A 24,204-nucleotide genomic window follows, 5' to 3' on the forward strand; every position below is an offset into this window, starting at 1 on the left:
GATTTTGATTGATTTGTTGGTTGAGAAGTTGATATGGATGGTATAGCATGGTTTGATGATGTTGATGATTTTTTGTTTGACCGATTTTAGCCGTTATGCCGTCGAAATCGAGTTTTGGTTTATCGGTTGTTTGTTTGGTTCAATTTCGGGTTTGTTTGAGTTGTTGGATTGACACCGAATCCGTATAATCTTCATTTTCAGATTTGGATTGGAGTTTCGGGTTTGGATCGAACTTGGGAGTTGATCGAATTGAGAATCGAAGACGGTATATTGATTGAGTTTTCCTTGTTTCGATTTGTTGTGATTCGATTGATTATTTATTTGAGTTCGTTGTTATTTTCAGATTTGAATCCTCGACGGACTTGAAAGGTAAAAGATGGCATTGATTCGAATGGGGTTGAATACTCGAGTTCGATTGATTCTCGAGCCCCGAAAATCACATACTGCATGTTTATTTGCTTGTGTGAATTTGATTGATCATTTTATTTACACTTGCATCCATATTGAACCGATTTCTCGATTCGTTTTGAAATTAGACGATTTAGGGAGCTATATTGAAGTGGTATTGGATTTCGAGTTTTTCCAAGTGCCAGAATACTTCTTATAGTTGCTCTGAAATCTAGGGGTTGAGTTGAATGACATCCACCCCGAATGGGTGTGTCGGTGAGTTGTTGTGAAGACTTGGCCCCGGGATCCCAACCAAATACCGATTGATATTCCGATTATCTGATTTGATAGTCCCGAGTTTTGAAGTCATGCACACATTCATTCTCATTTTGATTTGTTATTGATTATTGCATTTCAATATGAGGTGTTTATCTGTTATTGCATGTCTGTCTCTTTTACTTAGAAATTATATCTCTAACCGGTTTATCCGGCTGTTGTCTTTGTTTGTATGTGTACTTGACAACAGGAGGATCAGGAGCTAGACCGAGTTGTCTTGGTTAACTTGGGGTGAGATTGATAAAAGTGAGACTCCGCGTCGTAGGGTCGAGCCCGTTGAACTTGTATTAGTTTTGTTGAGTCTTTAGAACTCTATTTTCGAACTCGACATAGTATTGTATTTTGGGCAGAACTTCGATTATGTTGCCTGTTCTAATTATCGATATGTATGTATGTTGGAGCTTGGAATTGATTGGAGTTGTTGTGGATTGATTTTTTTGGTAGCGTTCCAGGCTTCTGCTCTCTCTCTGCCCGTTTGGCCTGCGCGCGGGCGAGGCCTGTCCACGCGCGCGCGAGCAGCCTGGGAGGGCTCGGGAATTTTGGCCTGCGCGCTCGAGCACTCTCCTCGCGCGGGCGCGAGCCCTTCGCGAGCCCTCTGCCCACGTAGCCTAGGCTCTTTGAAAAAAAAAATATTATTCGTTTTTCCGCGGCTATTCGTGTTCGATTATGATTAATTATTCGAGTTTAAAAGATTAGAAACGGGGTCTCACACAAACATTATAATATAGTATAGAAGTATAGATTACTTTCTTTTTGCAGTTTGGGCAAGTATTATTGGTCTGGGAATATATTATTATTAATTTTGGAGAATCGGTACTGTAAATTTTTTTAATTCCTAAATTAATTAATAATTAATTAAAGTAGACACATTTAAAAAAAAAATTAAAAAATCAAAGTAGACACTACTAGACGCTACACCAAGCACAGTGGATTTACCCAACTGGGATATATGGTTATTGGGCCAACTTGTGGCCCAGTTACAAAAAGATAGGTTCTAAGAGGCCCGAAAGGAAAAAATCCCTTCTCCCCACAAATAGCTGGCGCATTTCAAGCTCACTTCAGAGATCAGCCATGGCGATCTCACGAAGAATATTCCAGATAATGAACCCTAATATTCTTTCCCTGCCCATTGCAGTTTCTCTACTCCTAACGGTTTCTTCTGCTACAGTGTTCTTCGAAGAGCGTTTCGATGGTATCGTTACTGCATTCAACCAGCTCATTTACTTTGTCTGAATTTTGCGTCATTCGGTTGTTTTTATGTGTCGTTTGATTGGATTTGGTTTGTGTTTTTTTGCTGCGATCGTATTGTTTTGATGTCAGTTCATTACGATGAGCAATACACTGCTTGGTTGACGTAGATCTGGTAAAGTTATTCTCATTTCATGTATGTTTCAGTGTGGAGTCAGATCATTCCGTATCGAATATGTTGATTGATTTAGAAACATAAGCGATGAACTTTGTCCGTTGACAGAGGATCCCTCGCCCTCACCATTATGGTTGCATCATAGATCATCTATATATGGTTTAGTCTGGGGCTGCCTGAATTTTTCTGCAGACATATAATGCAGTTAGTGTGATGAAATACTTTAAAGATTTGTTGAGTGGTGCCAAAATTGGAGGTTATAGGATCTTTTTATGGGGTTTGATAAATTTCAGTTATAGAGTGATGTTTCATGTGAAGATGATAAACGATTATTCTTTCTTGTTCCTAAGTGAGGAAAGGGTGAAAGATCGATTCCGTCTGTTTATGGTTTACAATTGGAAAGGGTTTGCTAGCTTGAGCATTTTTTTTTTTACCTTGATTGTGTTGCATTCTCATTATTTCTTTGGCTGCATTATTAAGATGGATGGGAGAGTCGATGGGTCAAATCTGACTGGAAGAAAGATGATAACATGGCTGGAGAGTGGAATTACACCTCAGGCAAATGGAATGGAGACGCCAATGACAAAGGTAATTATCTCATTGCATAACGTGCACATGGCAGAGCTTGGATTTGTAGATTTGTGTGAATAACGAAACACTCAACTTCTTGTGCTGAATGCTGATGTTTTCCTTGACTTATTTCAGGTATTCAGACCAGCGAAGACTATAGATTTTATGCCATCTCAGCTGAGTTCCCTGAACTCAGCAATAAGGGCAAGACCTTAGTTTTCCAGTTCTCTGTCAAGCATGAACAGAAACTTGACTGTGGTGGCGGATACATGAAATTGCTTAGTGGTGAAGTTGACCAGAAGAAATTTGGTGGTGACACTCCTTATAGGTTATGTCTCTTACCGTCCTTTTATTTACCAGCGTTTTCCCTCTTTAATTTCTGTACCAGTTGTTGATTGATTGTGCCACATGGTTGACTGCAGCATCATGTTTGGACCAGACATCTGTGGCTACAGCACTAAGAAAGTCCATGCTATTCTCACATACAATGGGGCAAACCACTTGATCAAGAAGGATGTTCCTTGTGAAACTGACCAACTGACTCATGTCTATACTTTCATTCTCCGCCCTGATGCTACGTACAGCATCCTCATTGACAACGTAGAGAAACAATCTGGTAGCTTGTATTCGGACTGGGATCTTCTCCCTCCAAAGACTATTAAGGACCCTGAGGCCAAGAAGGTTGTTGGTTGTAGTGATACATAGAATTATTTTTGTTCCGGTACCAAAACTGTTTATCTTACCATTCTCAGAATTTTGTGACAGCCTGAAGACTGGGATGACAAAGAATATATTCTTGACCCTGAAGACCAAAAGCCCGAGGTATATTAACTTCTTAATTTTTACATCAGTTGGTAGTATTCCAAGATGGCTTGTGGCTTAAGAGAATCTGATTTTGTTAAATGCCTACATCATATCTAAACTATAGTTTATCTATACAGGGTTACGATGACATTCTGAAGGAGATTCCAGATCCTGATGCGAAAAAGGTAAATTATATTCAAATTTCAGTTCTGTTTCTGCATTCCTTGTAACTTCTGAATTATGTATACTTCTTGTTAATTGCAGCCAGATGATTGGGACGAGGAGGAGGATGGTGAGTGGACAGCACCAACCATTCCCAACCCTGAATACAAGGGTCCATGGAAGCCAAAGGTTTATAGAATTTTTTTTGGTGTGAATTCGTTGGTATAATAAATCAAACAGACTAATTAAAGCCATCTTTTTGTGTTGCCAGAAAATTAAGAACCCCAACTACAGTGGGAAATGGAAGAAACCATTGATTGATAATCCAGGTTCCTTACATCTCTTGAGAATTTGGTTGCCCGTTGTATTTCAAAGAATTAGTCTAATCTTATTGTAACATGGTCTCAGACTTCAAGGATGATCCAGATCTCTATGTTTTCTCGAATCTGAAGTATGCAGGCATTGAGTTGTGGCAGGTGCAGGAAATATGCTGTTTCCTTTGTGTTCAGTTTCTGTAGTTACTGTGTCTGATTATACAATTACACATGTTCATGGGGAAACTTATACTTGTGCAGGTGAAATCTGGAACCATGTTTGACAATGTCTTGGTATGTGATGATCCCGAGTATGCTAAGCAGCTAGCTGAAGATACATGGGGAAAGCAAAAGGAGGTATGTGGATGCTTCTTCCTTGTATTTCTCTTCCAGTTTTTCAAAAGTACACTTTATCCGTTAAACAAGGGAAACTAATGCCTGATGATGCTGACATTCCAGGGTGAGAAGGCTGCTTTTGACGAGGCAGAAAAGAAGAGAGAAGCAGAGGTACATTTTTGCATATTTATTTGGAATTTATACTCACTGCCAATAATGCTCCTTATTTGAATCACTTTCAAAATTATATCTGATTTATGATTCTCTCCACTGTTTATTTATTTTGTATCCAATTCAGGAGTCAAAGGCGGATCCAGTTGATTCCGATGTAAGCCCCGAATGCTTTCTTGTGACCATATAAACAATCGTTTTCTATTTTTCCCCCCTAATTTAATGTCCTTATCTTGTTGGTCTTCTAATAACAGGCCGAGGATGCAGAAATTGATTCTGATGCAGAAGACAATGAAGCTGATGACGATGCCAAGCCAGATTCTAAGGAAGACGACCCTGCGTCTGATGTGGACGATTATGTTCATGTACAAACACCAATCTTTTTCCTGCTTTTATGGAAATCGTTTTATACCATCTTGTTTTACGCTTTATCTCAATTTACATGTGTATACTCATTGTTTATGCAGGATGAACTCTAGGACGCTCGGATACTGTCGGTATTTTCGTAAAGTTCGCTCTTAAAACTCGAGCTGAGCCTGTTATGGCGCTCTACAATTTTTACTTTTTCTAAATTTACTTGTTTTAGATCTCTTCTTTTTTTTTGTAGAAAAGGCTTAATTGTTTCCGGCCACATTAAAGAAACTGTGGCAGATTGCTTTGATTTCGTGCAATCAGAGAACTCGTAGAATCATGTATTGTTCTAGATTATGAGACAGTACTTAAGTTGCTTCATTTCATCATCATTTTGCCACCTTTACTTGCTAGCATTTCAAGTATTCATTTTCGCTAAAATGGTGTTTTACTTCATACTCTATAATTTTAATTATCTATTATTCAAATATTTGAAGCAATTATGTTTTAAGATACACTCCTCTTTTTTATTCTTGAGGAAGGAAGTCCAGTGATCAATACCTTTTATGACTTTTAGCATCCAAATATTATCGAATAATATATTCACTATTCTGACTTCGCTGTTCCTTTGAACCAAATCCAATCCCAATATATTTACATCATCCTTTTACGTGGCACCTTTACTCAGCAAATTTGTAAAACGAAAACAAATTTTTTATTATTTTTCTCCCAAAGTCCAAAACCATCACAAAGGAAACAATACATTCAACCCATGAAAGCCTCGCAGATTATTAGATACATACAATCACCAGAAACGATTGATAAACATTACAAGAAACGCGAAAACAAGATTGGACTTATTGGTGAGATTTAGGCTTCTTCACTATCAAAACCGGACATCTCACATTCTGCGCACAATGGTTGCTTACACTTCCCAAAAATGCCCTGTTATTATTAAATTAATGTTGGTATGTAAATATAGAAGTCAAAAGATGGAAATTATTGATCATAAACCCAAATTCAAAAACAAGTAAATAAACAAAAAATCTCTTGTGAGACGATCTTGCGGCTAAATTTGGTGAGACGGATCTCTTAATTTGGTCACTTATGATAATGTATTACTTTTTTATGTCAATTATATAATTTTTTTATTGTAAAATAAATGTGTTTGATCGATTTCACGAAACAACATATAACAAAAGATCAAATCGTAAATAAATATATTAGGAAAGAGATGTATTGAACACCTTTTGATGACACCGTAGCCATGACTCCCCATTACCAAACAATCCACCTTTAATTGATCAGCCACCTCACATATCACATCCCTTGGATCCCCATGCTCCACCCTCGTCTCCACCCTAACCTATACACACCCCAATCAACAACTTCAAATAGATATAATCCAAATCATAACAAGAAGAATCTTGACAAAAATATTACTAACAAAATGACTATAAAAGTTATAATACGGATATAGCATATTGAAACGTATAATCTTGTTCGTATATAGCTTACTTGATCATTCAAGTCCTTGCAAACTAATTTAGCTTTGTCCATCACCGAGTTGGCAACATCGTTTCCATACCTATCCATGGTAGCGATAACGTCCGGGGAAAACAAATATCCTACCAATGAAACAAACTCGAAATCATCAAAGAACATTCAAACTATTATTCTCACAACATTTATAACATCAAATCAGTATGTATGCAATAAAAATTCAAGTAAAGGTTCGAGCAAACTAAACCGGTTGCATCCATAGCGGCGTACGTGACTCGAGCCGGCTTGGCATATAGGAGGAGGATGGTATCTCTCGGATCTCGATCACTAACAACGTTTTTAAGGCACCAAGAAAGCGCATACGCGCTTTCGTCACCTTCATCAACCGCAACCAAAATCGTGCGACCCTTTTCTTCTGCCATTGATGGTCAAATTCCTATGAAATATTATGCAATGAAGCCAAAGTGTTTCTAAGGCTTGAGATATCTATGGAGTGTATATATATGGGGAAATGGGATTTGATCCAATTGGCTGCCTCTTTGGTGGTTTTGAAAATGGTGGGCAAAAAATTTTAATACTTTATTATGCATTTGAGATCGACTTTATCCATAACTTTCGTGCACATTACATTGATCTTTTCTTTCGCCATTCTTAATTCTTTTTGTGTGGCCTATTATGTTACGTGGTATAGCACAACAAATGGATTGAGAAACAACCGCATCTTATTTTATTTTATGTTTACTTAAAAGACCAAGTCATGATTCCTCGTATTGAATATTTATACCGTTTTTTCTTCTCCGTATATAAACTTGTGACTTTATAAATTAACTTTTACAAACAAAATATCATATTTTGATGATTTTATCGTTATTTAATTCATTCCAAAAATGATTACACATCCTTTCAAAATTTTATCATACTAGACTACATATTTAAGACATGAAAAAAATACGAAATATGTATTTAGAACGAAAAAAATATTAATAATGTATATTTCTCTACAACTATTTTGAAGTTTCCGAGTTTCATTTTATCTTATTCGATTTTATATTTTGATGTTTTAAAATAATCATTCTTTAAACGTTATAATATAATTTTATAATCTTCATTACTTCTAGAGAATTTATTTTTATATTAAAAATTTATAATTACGATATAATTTCACTTGCAAAATAAAAACATTATTTTGTAACTGAACAGATTAATTGCATCAATCCAGTGATTCGATTCTGGAGGCTCCGGATTTGGGGCTCCTTTGGTTTGGTTTCCGAACCGCTCATACATCGGCTCATTCGTTTGGTTTACGCGGTTGGTTCTTCAGATCGGAGGTCTCGATCGATCAGTTTAATCGGGGAATTGATACGGAATCGATCGAAGAATTCGAAAATGTTTCTGGTCGATTGGTTCTACGGAGTGCTTGCGTCGCTAGGGCTGTGGCAGAAGGAGGCGAAAATCCTCTTCTTAGGCCTCGACAACGCCGGGAAAACTACTCTCCTTCATATGCTCAAAGACGAGGTTCCTTTTCATTTAGTGTTTGATTGTTGAGCATGTTTTTTCGATTATATGTGTTCATCAGTTGCGAATCGGATCGAGGCTTATTGATTTCGTTTGTCTTTGTTTGGGGTAATTGTTGTTCGAAGTGATTGATTGGAGGAGGATCCGTAGTGTGATCAGGGGGCGGGGTGATGTGGGGCCATAGTGGTGATTTGACGTACTTGCGATGCTAGAAATTTTAATCGGAAGTTGAGGCCCCTGGATTGATTATCTCTGATGATTAAAATAAATTTGATGCTTTTCGTCTTGGTTTTAGCTGTGGAAAACAATTCCATGAACATCTTCCGATGGGGAAAGGATTATGAATTTTGGATGCATTTGTTAAGATATCTGTCAATGAGAAATCTGATTTGTTTACATTGTGTAATTTACCATGTAACTGCTTACAATTGTTTTCTAGTTTGATGCTTATTTCGTCTAAAGAAAATTAATGGAAGTTGGTTCTTGTCCCATAATCCATTGCATAACACCAAAAATAAAGGAATGAACATATTATTAGCTGACAAGTGACATGTCTCACAAGCATTTTGTGCTAGCATTTCATCCGTGATTCTCTTTCGGAGAGGTAAAGCTCAAGTGTTTGTGTATTTTTTCCTCAAGGATTAGAATCATAAACATAACGATTATAACCTACTGTGAATGTTTCATCTATTTTGATGCTGTGATGCTTTGTGCTTGGATTAGAAATGAATATAATATTGTCAATGTGTTGGAAATAAGCAGAGATTGGTGCAACACCAGCCAACTCAGTATCCAACATCGGAGGAGCTGAGTATTGGGAAAATCAAGTTCAAGGCTTTTGATTTGGGTGGTCATCAAATAGCCCGCAGAGTTTGGAAAGATTATTATGCCAAAGTATTATTTCTTTGCCTTGTGGATTTAATTTTTTAATGATCTTTAGTTATTAGTCTGCATTGTAGTATTGCTTGATTTGACGTTCTTCTAAATTTATCACTATAAGATTCTCTTTTTAACTCCAAGAATTGCGGTGAGAAATGGAGCAGAGAAAGTATTTGGTGAAATTGTTCTAAGAGCATGTTTCCTTAATTTCTTATAGATTATCCAGATTTTTCTGCATCGATACTAAAGGGAAAATAAAGAGAATATGAAATCAAGTTCTTTACTCTCAAGAGCATATGAAACCGAGTTCTGTACTCAAATAGGACACTATTCTTTTTTACTATCAATGACAATGTAACATGGAGAGTAAAGATAGGCTAAGGCGCTAAGCTACAAACCCCTTCAGTATGCTTTCTCTACAAAGTTATTTATTTGATGATTTTTGTTTATCCTTGGCTTAGTAATTGTAGTAATTGATTGCTATCAGCATGAATCCCTTTTGGTTAATCACTTTGTTGGTACCATTTGGCTGTAAGCAGTTGCATAGAATGGTGCTTACTATCAGAGATTACCATACACAAGTTTACCTGTGAATTTCTGATGGGTAATAAGATAATTTTTTTGGTGGAAAGGTGGATGCAGTTGTTTACTTGGTGGATGCTTATGACAAGGAGAGGTTTGCAGAGTCAAAGAAAGAGCTTGATGCACTCCTTTACGATGAATCCTTGGCTACTGTCCCATTCTTGATTTTGGGCAACAAGATCGACATCCCTTATGCTGCCTCGGAAGAGGAGTTGCGTTATCACATGGGCTTGATGGGCATCACCACTGGCAAGGGCAAAGTAAACTTAGCCGACTCCAATGTACGCCCTCTTGAGGTATTCATGTGCAGCATCGTCCGTAAAATGGGTTATGGAGATGGCTTCAAATGGGTGTCTCAGTACATTAAGTAATGGTCGACAAACGTGATACAATTTCGTGTTTCATGTAGAGATAATATGTTTCACTGTACTTGAGTTGCTAGTGTGTTTGCTTTAAAACATGTTGCATAGATTTCGGTTGTTTTCATTTTCTATTAACATGCACGCTATCTTGAATTTTTTAGTACGTCAATTTCCATTCATATAATTGTAAACAAACCAGAAACCAAACTGATCACACATGAATTTTGATACAAATACCTCATCCCCCAAACTCGTTCTTTTTCCAATTGATCATTGACCTCTGATCAATAAGTGAGATGGACTATCATCCTCAACAATGTCTCAGCACCATCAGTAACATGCTGACCAGTTGGAATGAGAGATCGCACCTCTGCATATCCGCACGCGTTCTTAAACTTACCTGAGCCACCGGTAACAGAGAGTCGTGACATGGTGCCACCAATCTTGAATACCCCGAAAAAGTTGATACTATCCCCATATTCCCCTCCTTCAAGCATAGCTGTAAAAGCCATCATCTGTACTGATCCGTCTGCAGAACTCGCGACGTAAATCCCTTGTGCTTTACCCAGTTGTTGGGAGCCAAACTCTGGAGCCGAGGTCAAGAAATCGTCGATGACCGTGATTGTTCCAAACCCAAGTCCCAATCCATCAGGTCCCAACTGCGTGGTGACAACCGAGTTGCCATTGTTTGGTAATCCGGCAAAAGTTGTGCCGGCTAAGCCGGTACCTAGTGGAACCCCGTTAGGATTTATGGTCGGGATTGCACCGTTGGCATTGGGAATGGCTACTCCACCACTCGGCGGCAAGAATCCCAGGGGGCGGGCGAAGGGCACTTGGCCGCTGTATATGCTGCCTAGCAAGCCGGTGATGGGCCTGGCCGTAGGGTTGCTGCCGCCTAGAATGTCATGCATGTACATCTCGAACACTGGTTCAGCTGTTGCTGTGGCTGGAGGATCCACTGCAGCTACAATTGTTGCGAGATTGATGGCTGCAATTAGCATTGAAAAGTATGTGATTTGTTTCAACATTTTCAAGCCTTTGAGTAAGGAACCTATTGTGTGTTGGTTTTTGATGGTTCGAGAATGGTATTTGAAGTGGGTTTTATATATATAGAAAGTTTTCAAGAAAAGTGGAGTTGTTGTAGCCATGGTGAAGTTGTTACGAGCATGGACAAAGATAATATAACATGTTATTTTAACTCAAGTTTAGAGGTTCAACTAAACAACCATATATATTCTAATGTCATTTAGGAGAGCCAAAATCGTAGGCAATCTTAATGTTTAATATAAATTAATTCAAACAGCGACATCACATTATCTCCTCTTCTCGATATACTTGATTTTCTAGAAATATTTTCTACCTTAATTGAACCTTGACGAGGCTAGATTCTAGAATCATTTTTTTTATCTCTTGATGTAGCCTTTTTTAGTTAACTAATCTTAAATTAGAATATATTAAATTTTACTAAATAAAATTACTCAAACGTATAGTATCTATTTTTCAAAAAAAAAAAAAAAGTATAGTATCTTATTTCACATAAATGCTGGGAGTGGGACGTGATACAATAAATATATATATATCTTAATTAAAATATTTTTGGCAAATTCCTTTTTTTTAGGGTAAGCTAAATTTATTTTTAATAGCTGCTTATGAATGGTTTTATTACGAGTTATAATAAAATGTCTTAAAGATGTTTGCATAAAATATGATGATGGAGTTTAAACGTACGTATACATTAATATTTTTTAGAAATTATACATAACTACAAAAAATGACATGTGATATGATAAAATTTGTTGGAATATTTTGTCTTTCCAAATATTAAAATAAGTAGCATCATTAAAAATGAATCTGTACAGTTGCAAGAATTAATATATATAATATCACTTGGATATATAACTAGCTAGGCAAATCTCATGCATATCCAATCCCTCTGCGTGTAGTGGGGAAAATCAAGAACATAAAGCTCGAGAAAGCCCCAGCAGCCAGAGGCAGATTCATCGCCAATTCATCCACATTTGCTCCTCCGATTCCCAATCCCGCCAGAAAACAATTATGCACATCACTATCACTAAATGCAAACACCAAGAACACGAAAAGCGACACGAAAGCATGAACAAAATCTATCAAACCGATCTTAAACTTGGATAGATCCAATATTAATGTATCATCCTTCTTTTGATCATCCTCGAATACAGGCTGATCATCTCCTTCGTCTTCGCGATCTTTGTCGTCCCCGTTGAACACGTAAAAGCCCTCGAAGGTGGCGATGCCGTAGTACAACTTACCCTGATTACTGTCTATGAAACTATCTGTGAATGATGAAAGAAAGCATGCGGTTGCGCAGAAGAGGATCAAGCTGGCTGTGAGGTATTTGTTCGAAGTTTCGCAAACACCCTTGTTGGAAAACGAAGGCACTAGGGTTCGGAAGGCCGGGACTGTGCCTGTTGGCAGGAGGTTGGCTAGGTTAGCTGCGCTGGCTAGGGTTTTGTCGACGTGCCGAGCCTTTTTGGCCTCGGGACGGGCGGGGGATCACATGGTGGTGAGGCTGTGGTTGGAGCCATGTTGATTAGTTTTTGTTGTGTGAGGTTGTTATACATACATATGGTCGATGATTCACTAGGAAATGTATATCTATATACACATATGCACACGCATATATACATGTTAGTGTGTGTGTTATATGTATGGATTGAAAAGGAAAATATTAGGTCGAAGTGTTTTATAAGTTTTGGTATAGATATATGGACATATATGTGTATTTGGGGAGGGCATGACGTTGGGGATTAATCTTAATTGGAGCTTGTGATATTGTATGTTGATTAATTAATTATAACATTACGATGATTTCTGAGTTTGTGAAGTAAGTGAGAGCTTGACTAATAATAATGAGTTTGATTCCCGCTACGAACGTTTTTTCGTACAAATGACGTCACACATGATTTTGTCCAGTGTGATTTACTTAATTAAATATTCTGATTTGTAGCTAGAATTATGTATTAGTCTAGCTAGGATTTATCCAGTGCACAACAAAGAATAACAGTTGCATGTTCGATCATCTTTTTTTTTTTCTTCCAATTGTACAAATTTGATGAGCTGTGATCATAGTTTGAGAAAATATAAATTAATTCTGATCTCTCTTTAAAATATAAGAATTAATAAATATTAAGTAATCCCCATCAAGAATTTGGATCGATATATAAGAAGTTGGAAGGCGTTCGAAAACATTTCGTAAGCTAATTATAGCGTTACGTTTTAAATTCTTCGTTTACAAACTTTGAATCCAGTGGAACAATTGGTTTGTTAGCATACTTTTCTTGTTAGAATAGAAAAAACAAATTGCGAAAGCATAACTTGTTAACTACTTGAAAAAGTTGGGCCATGCACCTTTTTTGATCATCTACTTCAATCACTAATAATAATATATGTTTTGTTTTCTTTTGAATTAGTTTTCAGGAGAATTTCGGGTAAATATTTTCTAAAATTAGAATATGTGTTGGACTTTATCTTGGAGAAATTAAAAATTATCACTCCACTCCCATAATTATCAGATCTTATATAGTTCATCCAACAAAATTCAGTCTCCAAAAATGTTTTTCCAAAAAAGTTTGAAAAATGGAGTTGTTTAAAAATTTATAATTGGAATTTGAACCTAAATAATTATATCTTAATGTTCGAAGAGTTTGAGCATATATATTTGAAATCTACGTCTAAAATCCATTGTATTCGGACAAATTATTAAAATCTAATTAATTTTAGTCTGTACGTATTTGTAGGGATGCAATCAATTCGAATCGAGTCAAACTCTGAAATGCTTGAGTTTTAACTCATTTATAAATTTAGTAGAGCTCGGACTTTATTTTAAGAAATATATTCATGTCTCACAAGCTTATTCGAGCTTTTATCAAATTTAAATTTAAATAAACTTAAGAAATATAAAATATAAATTTAAATATTGATTAAATTTATTAAAAACACTAAATTATATATTTAGAGAAAAATATAATATTCTTATCTAAATTTGTATTTTATTCTAATAAATAAATTTAATAGATTTTTCTATATTTGTCATAAGTAAAAATGTAAAATCTAAATCAATAATATTAACAAACTTTTTCATATGCTAACGAGCCGAAGATTGTAAAGGTTGAACAATTGAACTTGATTCGTTTATCTTAACAAACCTCATCAAACGAGCTCAACAAACTTATACGGAATCGAGTTTTGAATAACTCATTAACGATTTGGTTCATATACATTCCAAGTATTGACTATTGAGGTGTGACACTTTTAATCATATATATTTCCAATCGGTTTAATTGAATCGGACCGGGTTCTACCGGGTTAACACTGTCAAAACAAATGGTAGTTTCTTGAGTGGGAAAAATTTCGGTTTAGTCCCAAATATTTTGGGTCGTGCCCGGTTTAGTCCCAAATACATTTAATGGGCCGATTTAGTCCCAAACGTTTTACTTTTTTTCCCAATTCACTTCTCCGTCCATTTAATTGTTAATATAGACGGAAAAGTCTTGTCATTCCTAAATCCCGCCCTTATTTTTCTCACCAAATCGTCTTTCTCCCCCTCCCCTGTTGTCTAAATTCCTCACCGACCACTGTTGCCGATGTTCGCCGTCGGACCATTGTTTTCGGACGATCTTTGTTAAGGTTTCTTCTTCTTTTTTTTCAATATCTTTTCTCTGTATGTATTGTATGTGGTCAATGGCTGGGTGTAGTAAATGAAGGGAAGGAATGGACCATACAAGATAAAGTCTTTACTTGCTTGTTTTAAAAATTTTGTTTTCTGAAGTTACATGTATGTGGACCACGGCTGGTATATTGCTCGAATTTTTTTTACTTGTTTGTTTCAAAAATGAATGGAAGGAATGGAAAAATATATTGCTCGAGTTTTTTTTACTAGTTTGTTTCAAAATATTTTTTTACTTGTTTTTTACAAGATAGAGTCTTTACTTGTTTATTTCAAAAATGAAGGGAAGGAGTGGACCATACAGTATATTTCTCGAATTTTTTTATTGGCTCTGGAAATGAATGTGCTTCCTGATTTTGGGTTGCTGGAATTTGGAAAATATTTCATTGTCAAGAAAAAACTGTTTTCATGATTAATTGTTATTTATTTGACTTGTTATAAAGAAATTGAATTAAGAATCTTGAATTGAATGATAAAAAAAGTTTATGTATTCTCTTGATGTGCCGATGATGATGCGCTTAAATTATATATATATAGGTTTCAATCGATCGGTGTTTGGGTGGATAAATAATGGCAAGACGAAGTAATTCCTCAGTGGAGAGCACTCCAGATTACGGTAATTTCAGAATTTTCCATTGTCTCGCACTAGTATTTATATTATTCATTTTTTGAAAAATAATTTCGTTATTATTTTTTGTATAGGGATACTCAGAGAACCAAATTTGGTTACAATTAAAATGCACTACGGTGGAAAATTGAATTCTATTGGCAATCACGATGAATACATTGGGGGAAGTTTGGAATATTTCGATTTTTTTGATCTTGATAAGCTAGCAATGGTGGAATTATGGGGTTTTGCTGAAGATCTTGGATTCAAAGATAAATATTCCATTAAATTTTTGCACAAAATCGGATATAATTTTAAGAGTGGGAGATATTTGGAGAACGATTCAGATGTATTGGAAGTTAGAAATCATATTCCGAAAAATTATGAGGTTGAGATTTTTATAGAACACTTAGATGCTTGTGTAAGTGTTTTGCCAAACCCTCTAGTTGAAGCTGAATTTGTTGATGATGATAATGATTTCATCGGAGACGGTAGTTGGATTGATGCTTTTGTTGAACATGAGATAGAATTGACAAAAGGAAAATGTTGTTGATGAGAGTGAAAATATAGATGATTTGCAAAAGATTATTGATGATGATGATGGCGAAGAAGATGTTTGTGCAAATAGTGATGGTTTGTATAGTCTTCATGATTCTGATGAGGGAGAAGTTAGAAATTATCCCAAGTTTAATCCGGAGCAAGATTCTGAAAATCCAAGTTTCAAGTTGGGTATGATTTTTTGCTCAAAGAAAGAAGTAAAATTTGCGATTCAAAGCCATTACATCAGAAACGGAGTGCCGATAAGGTTTGTAAAGAATGATAATATTCGACTTTGGGCTAAATGCAAGAATAATCATTGTGATTGGACAATTCATGTTGCAAAGATGACTAATGATAGTTGTTGGCAAGTGAGAACATTACACGATAAGCACAATAAATGTTCTTGGGATTTAAAAAACAAATGCATTACCTCAGCGTGGTTGGGAAAGACTTTTGTCAAGAGATTCAACACAAATCCTAAATTGGGAACAATTGAGTTTAGGAATGAGATTTGCGGTTCATTGAAGGCTGATGTTTCGAGAAAGGTTACTTATCTGGCCAAGAAAAAGGCGCTTCAGTTGGTACAAGGGACTGCCGAAGAGCAATTTAGGCAAATAAGGAGTTATTGTGCTGAGTTAAAAAGATCAGATGTCGGGACAACAATAGTTTTGAAGTTGACCGAGGATGATGAAGGTCAAAGGTTCCAAAGACTATATATTTGTTTTTCTGCATGTAAGTAAGGATTCAAGAATACATGTCGACGTGTCATTGGTGTCGATGGTTGTTTTTTGAAAGAAAAATATGGTGGACAACTTCTATCTGCCGTGGGGTTAGATCCGAATAACAATATATTTCCGATATGCTATGCATTGGTTGAGCGTGAAACAATGGATACTTGGACATGGTTTCTCCAACTTTTGGATAAAGACATTGGGATTGGCAATGATCAGCAAGCTTGGACATTCATGTCAGATAAGCAAAAAGGTTTGATTAATGCATTTGAATCTCTGTTTCCTGATGCAGATAATAGATTTTGTGTTAGGCACTTACTCAACAACATGAAACGTGATGGGTTCAAGAGTGTAGCTGTTAAGATTGCCTTTTGGGCTGCGGCAAAGGCAACTAGAGTTGAAGAATTTCGATTACGAATGACACAGATGAAAGAAAGTGATGAAAATGCATATGAATGGCTTGCAAAGAAGCCTGAAAATCAGTGGTCTAAGGCATTTTTCAGCACATCTCCCAAATGTGACATCTTATTGAACAATATGTGTGAAAGTTTTAACAGCTTGATATTATATGCAAGGGAAAAACCAGTAATCGAGATGTTTGAGATGATACGAAATCTTTTAATGGCCAGATATCAAGTTAATAGAGAGAAGGCTGGGAGATGGAAGAGCCAGATTTGTCCAAAGATCAGAGATGTGTTGGCAAAGATCTACATTGATGCTGCTGGGTATTACCCCTCAGACGAGATGCATTACCAGATCACTAAGTTAGATGATAGACGTGATCAGCATTCAGTTGACCTATCAAGTAGGTCTTGCAGTTGTCGAAAATATGATTTGACAGGTATTCCTTGCAAACACGCAGTATGCGCCATTTGGTGCAAAAAAGAGGATCCAGAGGCATATGTTCACTCGTATTACACGGTGGAAACATATAAATGATGTTATTCATTGCCAATTATGCCCGTGAATGGACCAGATTTGTGGCCTACATGTGATTTGGCCCCTCCGCTGCCTCCCGTTTATAAAGAAAAAGCTGGAAGACCTGCGCAGTTACGAAGAAGAGAATCAGATGAACCTCCCACATCTTCTCAAAAAAAGTTGAAAGGTGTTAAAAAGTACAACAAATGCAAAAAATGTGGTGGATTAGGACATAACCAAAGAACTTGTTCACAACAAGTGCCTGCGACACGACAAAGTAGTGATTTTTCAAATTATGTTGCAGCGGATCTTAGTAGCAACCAAAGAATCGTGGATGATAATTTGTTGACAACTAGAAAGGAAAAACTACATGTAATTAAAAATAACAGTTTTAAAATTTATTGACTTTTTTTATTGTTTATGAAATCTTGTATTTATAAGTATTTACATGCAGGTGAGGAAACCACAGCAAGCAGCAGTTAATGTTGAAGAAAACTCATGCTCACAATCATCAATAAATGTAAGCTATGAAAAAATATTAGATAATTATTTTAAGAATTCAGTTTATGTATTGATATAATACAAAGTACATTGTAAAATTTTATGTATTGATATAGGTCCTTGCCAAACCAGCTTTTGTGAAAGGTGGCGTAAACTTCACAACAGTATCATGTCTACGATCTTCCATGAGTGTTCAACCTAGAGATGTACAATCAGCTTCACAACAGTCTACTTCTTCAAAAACATCTATCATGAAGAATTGAATTTTTCGGGGATATGTTTTCATGTTTTGACTATTTGCCTAGGCTGCTGAACCTTAACAAATTGACACAGAAACTGTTGTCTTTGGTTGGACTTGGTGTATGAATTATCTAATTTTGAGGAACTTGTTCTATCAATATCTTTTTTTGGTTTTTGGTTGGACTTGGTGGATGAGTTGCTTGTTCTATCACTATTTTTTTTTGTTATAGATGAGGTTCACAGGTTTAACTAAATCATTATTATTTATATGAATTTTTTGGATTGGTTTTAGAAGCGTGTTCTTCTGGAATTTTTTTAGGATTGGTTATGTGCATGACTGTTATCCTGTTATATTTTTTATTAGGATTGGTTCTGAAAATGAATGTGATTTTCATGAAATGAGTTTGCTTCTGGAAATTTTTTTAGGATTGGTTCTGGAAATTAATGTGCTTCTGGAATTTTTTTAGGATTGGTTCTGGAAATGAATGTGCTTTTGGATTTTTTTTATTGGTTCATGAAATTAATGTGCTTCTAGTTCTGGAAATGAATGTGAATTTAAATGAATGTGCTTTCAGGTTCTGGAAATGAGTGATTTTATTGAAATGAATGTGCTTCTGGTTTTGGAAATTAATGTGATTTTATATATTTTGTTTGAATAATTCTTAGAAAATTGTTGATGTTGGAGCAGCTGTACATGAACTTTTCTTCTGGTTGTATATAAAAAATAGTTGGCTATATCTTGTTAACTTCCAAACACATTTGAATTTGGTTTCTGAATGTCATGATTCAAGTCCAGTGTCTAAATATTTAATATATTACTAAATAGTAATTGGATGAGTCTAAAACAGCACAAGTTATTTTAATTTCAGAAATTTTTTTACACATAATATTGTACTACAAAACAAGACCAACAACATATTTCAATATCCTTAACAATAATAAAATCAACTTCTACAATGTTAAAGTCTAAAATCTCAGATTTCCATAAGATATTTAATCATCAACCAGTAATTTTCATAGATTCAAATATTCAATTTTTTTCTTCATATCTTCCATCGTTGCTTCAAAACTCGTTGCACATTTGTTGTTCTCGTTTGCTAAATTTGACAGCACATCTTTCAACTTGGCTAAATTTTCAGCTTGAGTAGATTCTCTACTTGCACTTGCACTGGAAGTAGCGTGCAACCTTTCTTTGAAACTAGGCATGGAGGAAGAAGCTGGAACTTACTTCTTCATTTAAGCATCAAAACAAAAAAAAAACAAAAAGTTATTATCGGAATTCGGAACTCAAAAACTTCGTGAGCACAGCAAAATAAGACACTAAAAGGAAAAAAAATTAAAATACATCGCATTCTAATCATTGCCTCGTTCCACAAATTTTTGAGTTATACATAATCATCATTGTTCGTTCCACAACTACAGATGCTACACCACCAAATAATTATACGTCAGTAACATGCTTATATAATTACTCCATTACTCATCCTGAAAATTCTACACAATAAATATGTTCAAAAAACAATATACTAAAAAACAAATTTTAAAAAATAAGATAATATAAACGTTTATTATATGCTCAAAATCTGCTGTTCAATAATAATAAAATTTAAGATTAAGTCTTAGCCCCCATCTCTTACGGTAATGCATAGATACAAAGCATATATATATATATATATATATATAATTCTTGTGTTTGTATCTGAATGAAGAGATCGAAAAAAAACAGCAGATTGTTTGGAGAATTAAAACACAGAGAAAAGAGTTTCCAAAAAAAAAACCTTGAATGAGGAGTGGTGGCCAGCAGCTGGGCTACGGCGGCAGTGGTTGATGAGGAATTTGACAGCAGCGAAGAAATAGGTTTCAGTAGAAGAATTTAGGGCCGATGAAATTTATGAAATTTGGGGGAGAAATTTGAGAGATGAAGTGTGTGTAATGTTTATCCCGTTTATCTTAACACTTAAATGGACGAAAAAGTGAATTGGGAAAAAAAGTAAAACGTTTGGGACTAAATCGGCCCATTAAATATATTTAGGACTAAATCGGGTAAGATCCAAAATATTTGGGACTAAATCGGGATTTTTCCCTTTCTTGAGTAAGTTGCCCAAACATTTAATTAAAAAGCCCAATATCCAAAAGCCCAATTTGGGCCCAAAATTGTCAAATCTATTAAATGTTCCTTCGTGAGGTACTTTTAATTGCATTGATCTCACCAATCTACCATCGTTCTTAGATCTATTTTGAATTCAATATTGTATCGCTTTTTCATCTGATTTTCGTCAAAAAACTGTGAGAACTATTGAATTATTGGTGAATGGCGACGAGGAATCGGACCATTTTGTATAGGAAGTACAGGGACGCATTAAAGAGCGTCAGAGTTCCGGCGGGATTGTCTCCGTCTAGTTCCGGCGGCGGAGGTCCCGTGATCGAGCTGTCAACTGCGTCGTTGCTTACTCGTGATCGATCTTATGCTCCTTTAAGTACTGAAGATCCCGGAACCTCCAGGTAATATCTTAATTTTGTGATTTGTCTTTCGAGTTTCTACCATTTCTGTTTACTTTTCAGTGAATTGAGTTTTTTTAGGTGATTGAAATTCGATGTTTGAGAGTAAAGTCAACAAAATTTTGTGAAATGAATTGATATCGTTGATTGAGAGGTTCTTATATGTTTAATAACACTGGCGAAAATTTTAATGTCGTGAGATTAATTTACCTTTTGATTTTTTGTGATGTACGAATAGGACTGGATTGTTCATTTATGATTGATTCTTCGGATACCATTGAGTTTACAATACCTTGGTAGCTAAGGTGACTAATATGTTTGAGTTCCTATTGAGATTAGCATGTTTCCATGAAGTAATCCTGACAGATGTGCTAGTTTAGTGGATATGCTATCAGAGTCTTATGCTTGGAAAAGTGTATTTTTGATGATCCATCGACTAGTTTTCTCTGCTTTCTAAATTAAAGGAAGAAGACGTCGATGCTAGTTAAAAGTAAATTAAGCACCTTTTTTGTTATTTATTTTTCTGTCGATGGTAGCCAATTTTCTTCAGATCCCAAACTAAGTTCATATTTCCTGTAAGATTAAGGCAGTGTTTTCAAAATTTTGTTAAAGAAAAGCTGAGAAGTGCAGGCTAGAAGCTCTACAAAACACTATCTAAGATTCCAGTGGCAGATTCTAACATTCTTTTGCGCTACAGTAGGGGTACAGTTGCAGTAGGTCTACCACCAGCATGGGTTGATGTGTCTGAAGAAATAGCATCTAATATACAACGTGTAAGGGGAAAAATGGGTGAGTTAGCAAAGGCTCATGCCAAGGCTCTGATGCCTTCATTTGGAGATGGTAAAGAAGATCAACACCGTATTGAGGCTCTCACTCATGAGATAACTGATCTCTTAAAAAAATCTGAAAAAAGATTGCAAAAATTCTCTGTTGGTGGGCCTTCAGAGGATTCAAACATCAGGAAAAATGTCCAGGTATTATCTGAATCTTTTGTTGTCTATCTGAATCTTTTGTTGTCTGTCTGAATCTTTTGTTGTCTGAATGCCACTGCAAAAGGATTTTGATATTACATATTTGCAAAAGGCGGAATTGGTATGCCAGAGTTTGATGTTATCTATGTCCAAAGGTTTCAATTTCTAAATAAAATAATGGTGAATTATCGATAAGTTCAATCATTTCAGTTATTGATTGGAAGGTTGTGATTAACACATATTAATGTTTTTGACAGCGTTCCCTTGCAACAGACCTTCAAACCCTCTCAATGGAGCTTCGTAGGAAACAGTCCACATATTTGAACAGACTTCGACAACAGAAAGAGGTAGTTAATTCATGATTTAATAGAATTTTATGAATTCAAGACGAAATATTTATTTACGTATAATTCCGTTTCACTGAATTAATCAATTCTCCACTATGATTGGAAGTGTTTTATTTCAGTTCACCTACTGAACTGTTCGATGCTTCCCATTGGTGATTGCACACGATGCCAATTTTTCTTACCACCTCACTATTTCATGCAGGGTCCAGATGGAGTTGATTTAGAAATGAACCTGAATGGAAACCATTACAGGAGGAATGACGAGGAATTTGATGAGATAGTATGTGAATTTAGTTTATGTTTGACAAAAATTTCTTACTATCCTTTCTTTATCATATGGATACATGAATTTTTAATCTCTGTCGTATATTCTGTAGGATTGGATGCTCCATGTATTCTATTTTCTCAATCTCCTTGGCAGTATAATTTCATGTTCTCAATAAGCAAGTTATAAAACTCAAATAGACATTTTTGTGATCAACAATACATAATGAGCCATAACAAAAGACTCTAGAAGCCTGAATAGAGTAATTAAGCATTTACTGCGAGGCACCTAATCCCTGACATGAAAAAGTTAACCACTTCTCAACCTTTTAACTGTCTACCTAAATTCTCATATTTTGACGTGACTATGAGCTCCCGCATCATACAAAAGCTATCTTGAATTTTCCCACAGTTTTTTCCCCAAAAATATGTCCTGTTCATATGCTTCGACGGTAGTTTCTGAGGATTAGATTGCACTTGGCGCCTCAATTAAAGTTGCTATATCTAAGAGTCAACCTAAGACAAATTATTCTGATATTCAAACAATAGTTACTTCCTTGGGAGATTATTCCCCTGATCCGTCAAATTTCAAATTCCATTCACAATAGATTTGGTTATGACATCCTAATCTATAATCAATTCCTTGTTGTGGCATTTTGCTGATAGTTTTCTGATTGCTATTTGACATACAGATTTTACATGATTTAACTTATGTTTCTGCGTAAATATCATTAGGGGTTTAATGAGCATCAAATGGCAAAGCTAAAGAAAAGTGAGGCACTCACGGCAGAAAGGGAGAGAGAAATTCAGCAGGTGACACCCAAGTCTAGTTTTTGCCTTTTTTTCTTTTATTTATATTTATTTTTTATAACACACTGATCAGATGCTAATTCATTTAAATGCTGTCTTTTGCTAAAAGGTAGCAGAATCAGTCAATGAACTTGCCCAAATTATGAAGGACTTGTCAGTTTTGGTTATCGATCAGGTCAGACGCTTGAACATCTTTATACACATCTTCTTCTGCCAATCTTGTAATAGTCTTTTGAACTTTGATTGATACCCTTGAAATGAATTTTTCATATCAGGGAACCATTGTTGACCGGATAGATTACAACATACAAAATGTTGCAGCATCCGTTGACGAGGGCCTGAAACAGCTCCAGAAGGTGGTCACATTTTCAAAATCTGCTTATTTTCCAACAGTTATTTGTTTACAGTTCCCTGTCGTGATTAAGGCTGATTGATAAATTTTGAACTTCAGGCTGAGAAATCCCAAAAACAAGGCGGTATGGTTATGTGCGCCTCAGTTCTCGTCATCATGTGCTTCGTCATGTTAGTTCTCTTAGTTTTGAAGACAATAATCTTTTAATCAGAACTCAATTTTCTTCCCTTTCTCCTACCACACCCCCGGGGTCACATTTACCCATTGGAAGCTCAACTCATGAAACAAAGTGGAAGAGTGGGAAATTCAAATTTCCTAGTCAACTCTATCTTACAGAAATTTCTAATTATTTTTATCGATACCAAGTAGCGATCCATTTTTATACCGATTGTGTATATATTTACTCAAGGGAATGACAGGCTTACCTTGGGGACTTCTGTATAGTTTGGAAAACATTGGATTAAATCCTAATCCCTGGGAGATTTTTTGTTGTTTTATTTACAATTTTCTTGTTATTGTCGGGAGGTCAAATTTGTGCTTCATCTTTGTTTTACTTTTTTTTCGCGAATAACAATAATAGAGTAATATCAGCCCTATTTTTGAAGCATTAAATGATCATAATCAATTTTATAGAAGCCTGAAGTTTGGGAATAAATTGAATAATGGGATCTGGTGCATGTACTTTTTTCAAGTGCAATAATTGGCAAGTGTTGAATACAATTAATTTTCAAGAAAAACTTCTTTCAATTTCCTGTGGAATTCACATTTTACATGAACACGGCAGTGTTACAATCTCCATTGAATTAAATTATAGTCATACCTATTCAAACACTGACTTAAATAATTTCATCCGACGAATCAACTTAACACTCAGACGTCGCTTTTTAGAACACTGAATAATAGATATAAACAAATTCTTAAATTATACCGATCAGATGATGAAAAACTATATTAAAACTCTAGTAGGGAAAAAAAACGTGTAAACATGGTTGGGAAATGATTGTCTGAATGGGCTTTGGTAAGCTAAATGCCCATAACCATTCATAATTCAAATCCAAGGTTTTCCCTCATCTACAGATTCAAA

At 35.5% G+C, this 24,204-nt stretch overlaps 7 protein-coding genes across 9 annotated transcripts; 4 read left to right on the forward strand and 3 right to left on the reverse strand.

Moving 5' to 3' along the window:
* The first annotated feature begins 1,742 nt into the window (after window positions 1–1,742).
* On the forward strand, window positions 1,743–5,201 carry LOC140886279 (calreticulin-like). 2 transcript variants are annotated; one of them, XM_073292802.1, is made up of 15 exons: window positions 1,743–1,915; window positions 2,567–2,674; window positions 2,792–2,984; window positions 3,079–3,337; window positions 3,422–3,478; window positions 3,598–3,645; window positions 3,725–3,811; window positions 3,894–3,951; window positions 4,031–4,098; window positions 4,198–4,293; window positions 4,396–4,443; window positions 4,571–4,600; window positions 4,698–4,808; window positions 4,911–4,953; window positions 5,051–5,195. In XM_073292802.1, exons 1-14 carry the CDS (start codon window positions 1,795–1,797, stop codon window positions 4,920–4,922), a joined length of 1,296 nt encoding a protein of 431 aa, XP_073148903.1. In that variant the 5' UTR covers window positions 1,743–1,794; the 3' UTR covers window positions 4,923–4,953; window positions 5,051–5,195. The 2 variants fall into 2 exon arrangements, with proteins under 2 accessions (XP_073148903.1, XP_073148901.1); XM_073292800.1 differs by having other exon boundaries at window positions 1,744–1,915; window positions 4,911–5,201.
* Window positions 5,202–5,486: 285 nt separating this feature from the next.
* Window positions 5,487–6,820, reverse strand: LOC140893156 (universal stress protein PHOS32-like). Its single transcript, XM_073302222.1, has 4 exons — window positions 6,545–6,820; window positions 6,313–6,422; window positions 6,042–6,160; window positions 5,487–5,739 (listed from the first exon to the last, which is right to left on the reverse strand). The coding sequence occupies exons 1-4, from the start codon at window positions 6,717–6,719 to the stop codon at window positions 5,652–5,654; spliced, it is 492 nt and encodes a 163-aa protein (XP_073158323.1). The 5' UTR covers window positions 6,720–6,820; the 3' UTR covers window positions 5,487–5,651.
* Window positions 6,821–7,482: 662 nt separating this feature from the next.
* Window positions 7,483–9,742, forward strand: LOC140886763 (small COPII coat GTPase SAR1A-like). The gene is made up of 3 exons (XM_073293567.1): window positions 7,483–7,812; window positions 8,575–8,706; window positions 9,324–9,742. Exons 1-3 carry the CDS (start codon window positions 7,684–7,686, stop codon window positions 9,642–9,644), a joined length of 582 nt encoding a protein of 193 aa, XP_073149668.1. The 5' UTR covers window positions 7,483–7,683; the 3' UTR covers window positions 9,645–9,742.
* A 150-nt stretch (window positions 9,743–9,892) lies between these two features.
* On the reverse strand, window positions 9,893–10,696 carry LOC140886762 (dirigent protein 16-like). Its single transcript, XM_073293566.1, has one exon. It carries the CDS (start codon window positions 10,661–10,663, stop codon window positions 9,920–9,922), a length of 744 nt encoding a protein of 247 aa, XP_073149667.1. The 5' UTR covers window positions 10,664–10,696; the 3' UTR covers window positions 9,893–9,919.
* Window positions 10,697–11,549: 853 nt separating this feature from the next.
* LOC140888606 (protein DMP4-like) lies at window positions 11,550–12,199 on the reverse strand. The gene is made up of 2 exons (XM_073296301.1): window positions 12,136–12,199; window positions 11,550–11,947 (listed from the first exon to the last, which is right to left on the reverse strand). Exons 1-2 carry the CDS (start codon window positions 12,197–12,199, stop codon window positions 11,550–11,552), a joined length of 462 nt encoding a protein of 153 aa, XP_073152402.1.
* Window positions 12,200–14,910: 2,711 nt separating this feature from the next.
* On the forward strand, window positions 14,911–17,157 carry LOC140888607 (uncharacterized). Its single transcript, XM_073296302.1, has 4 exons — window positions 14,911–14,956; window positions 15,043–15,368; window positions 15,487–16,180; window positions 16,283–17,157. Exons 1-4 carry the CDS (start codon window positions 14,911–14,913, stop codon window positions 17,155–17,157), a joined length of 1,941 nt encoding a protein of 646 aa, XP_073152403.1.
* A 2,933-nt stretch (window positions 17,158–20,090) lies between these two features.
* LOC140891545 (syntaxin-43-like) lies at window positions 20,091–23,660 on the forward strand. Of its 2 annotated transcripts, none has more exons than XM_073300084.1 (8): window positions 20,091–20,379; window positions 21,074–21,350; window positions 21,605–21,694; window positions 21,897–21,974; window positions 22,694–22,771; window positions 22,878–22,943; window positions 23,044–23,124; window positions 23,220–23,660. In XM_073300084.1, exons 1-8 carry the CDS (start codon window positions 20,189–20,191, stop codon window positions 23,325–23,327), a joined length of 969 nt encoding a protein of 322 aa, XP_073156185.1. In that variant the 5' UTR covers window positions 20,091–20,188; the 3' UTR covers window positions 23,328–23,660. The 2 variants fall into 2 exon arrangements, with proteins under 2 accessions (XP_073156185.1, XP_073156186.1); XM_073300085.1 differs by having other exon boundaries at window positions 21,077–21,350.
* The last annotated feature ends 544 nt before the right edge of the window (window positions 23,661–24,204 follow it).

This window comes from Henckelia pumila, chromosome 3, assembly GCF_033568475.1.
Source record: "Henckelia pumila isolate YLH828 chromosome 3, ASM3356847v2, whole genome shotgun sequence".
Taxonomy (NCBI): Eukaryota; Viridiplantae; Streptophyta; class Magnoliopsida; order Lamiales; family Gesneriaceae; genus Henckelia; species Henckelia pumila.

What these genes read in the sequence shown, in the direction of transcription:
- LOC140886279 (XM_073292802.1), top strand. Translation starts at nt 1,795, where the DNA reads ATGGCGATCTCACGAAGAATATTCCAGATAATGAACCCTAATATTCTT. An exon ending in TGGAGACGCCAATGACAAAG is followed by an intron (nt 2,675 to 2,791) that starts GTAATTATCTCA and finishes GACTTATTTCAG; the next exon opens with GTATTCAGACCAGCGAAGAC. An exon ending in CAGGCATTGAGTTGTGGCAG is followed by an intron (nt 4,099 to 4,197) that starts GTGCAGGAAATA and finishes ATACTTGTGCAG; the next exon opens with GTGAAATCTGGAACCATGTT.
- LOC140893156 (XM_073302222.1), bottom strand. Translation starts at nt 6,719, where the DNA reads ATGGCAGAAGAAAAGGGTCGCACGATTTTGGTTGCGGTTGATGAAGGT. An exon ending in CGCCGCTATGGATGCAACCG is followed by an intron (nt 6,423 to 6,544) that starts GTTTAGTTTGCT and finishes TTTCATTGGTAG; the next exon opens with GATATTTGTTTTCCCCGGAC. An exon ending in GCAAGGACTTGAATGATCAA is followed by an intron (nt 6,161 to 6,312) that starts GTAAGCTATATA and finishes GGGTGTGTATAG; the next exon opens with GTTAGGGTGGAGACGAGGGT.
- LOC140886763 (XM_073293567.1), top strand. Translation starts at nt 7,684, where the DNA reads ATGTTTCTGGTCGATTGGTTCTACGGAGTGCTTGCGTCGCTAGGGCTG. An exon ending in TTCATATGCTCAAAGACGAG is followed by an intron (nt 7,813 to 8,574) that starts GTTCCTTTTCAT and finishes GGAAATAAGCAG; the next exon opens with AGATTGGTGCAACACCAGCC. An exon ending in GGAAAGATTATTATGCCAAA is followed by an intron (nt 8,707 to 9,323) that starts GTATTATTTCTT and finishes TTTGGTGGAAAG; the next exon opens with GTGGATGCAGTTGTTTACTT.
- LOC140886762 (XM_073293566.1), bottom strand. Translation starts at nt 10,663, where the DNA reads ATGTTGAAACAAATCACATACTTTTCAATGCTAATTGCAGCCATCAAT.
- LOC140888606 (XM_073296301.1), bottom strand. Translation starts at nt 12,199, where the DNA reads ATGGCTCCAACCACAGCCTCACCACCATGTGATCCCCCGCCCGTCCCG. An exon ending in CCCGAGGCCAAAAAGGCTCG is followed by an intron (nt 11,948 to 12,135) that starts GCACGTCGACAA and finishes CATCATTCACAG; the next exon opens with ATAGTTTCATAGACAGTAAT.
- LOC140888607 (XM_073296302.1), top strand. Translation starts at nt 14,911, where the DNA reads ATGGCAAGACGAAGTAATTCCTCAGTGGAGAGCACTCCAGATTACG. An exon ending in GGAGAGCACTCCAGATTACG is followed by an intron (nt 14,957 to 15,042) that starts GTAATTTCAGAA and finishes TTTTTTGTATAG; the next exon opens with GGATACTCAGAGAACCAAAT. An exon ending in GTTGACCGAGGATGATGAAG is followed by an intron (nt 16,181 to 16,282) that starts GTCAAAGGTTCC and finishes GTTTTTTGAAAG; the next exon opens with AAAAATATGGTGGACAACTT.
- LOC140891545 (XM_073300084.1), top strand. Translation starts at nt 20,189, where the DNA reads ATGGCGACGAGGAATCGGACCATTTTGTATAGGAAGTACAGGGACGCA. An exon ending in CAGTTTTGGTTATCGATCAG is followed by an intron (nt 22,944 to 23,043) that starts GTCAGACGCTTG and finishes TTTTCATATCAG; the next exon opens with GGAACCATTGTTGACCGGAT. An exon ending in GCCTGAAACAGCTCCAGAAG is followed by an intron (nt 23,125 to 23,219) that starts GTGGTCACATTT and finishes TTTGAACTTCAG; the next exon opens with GCTGAGAAATCCCAAAAACA.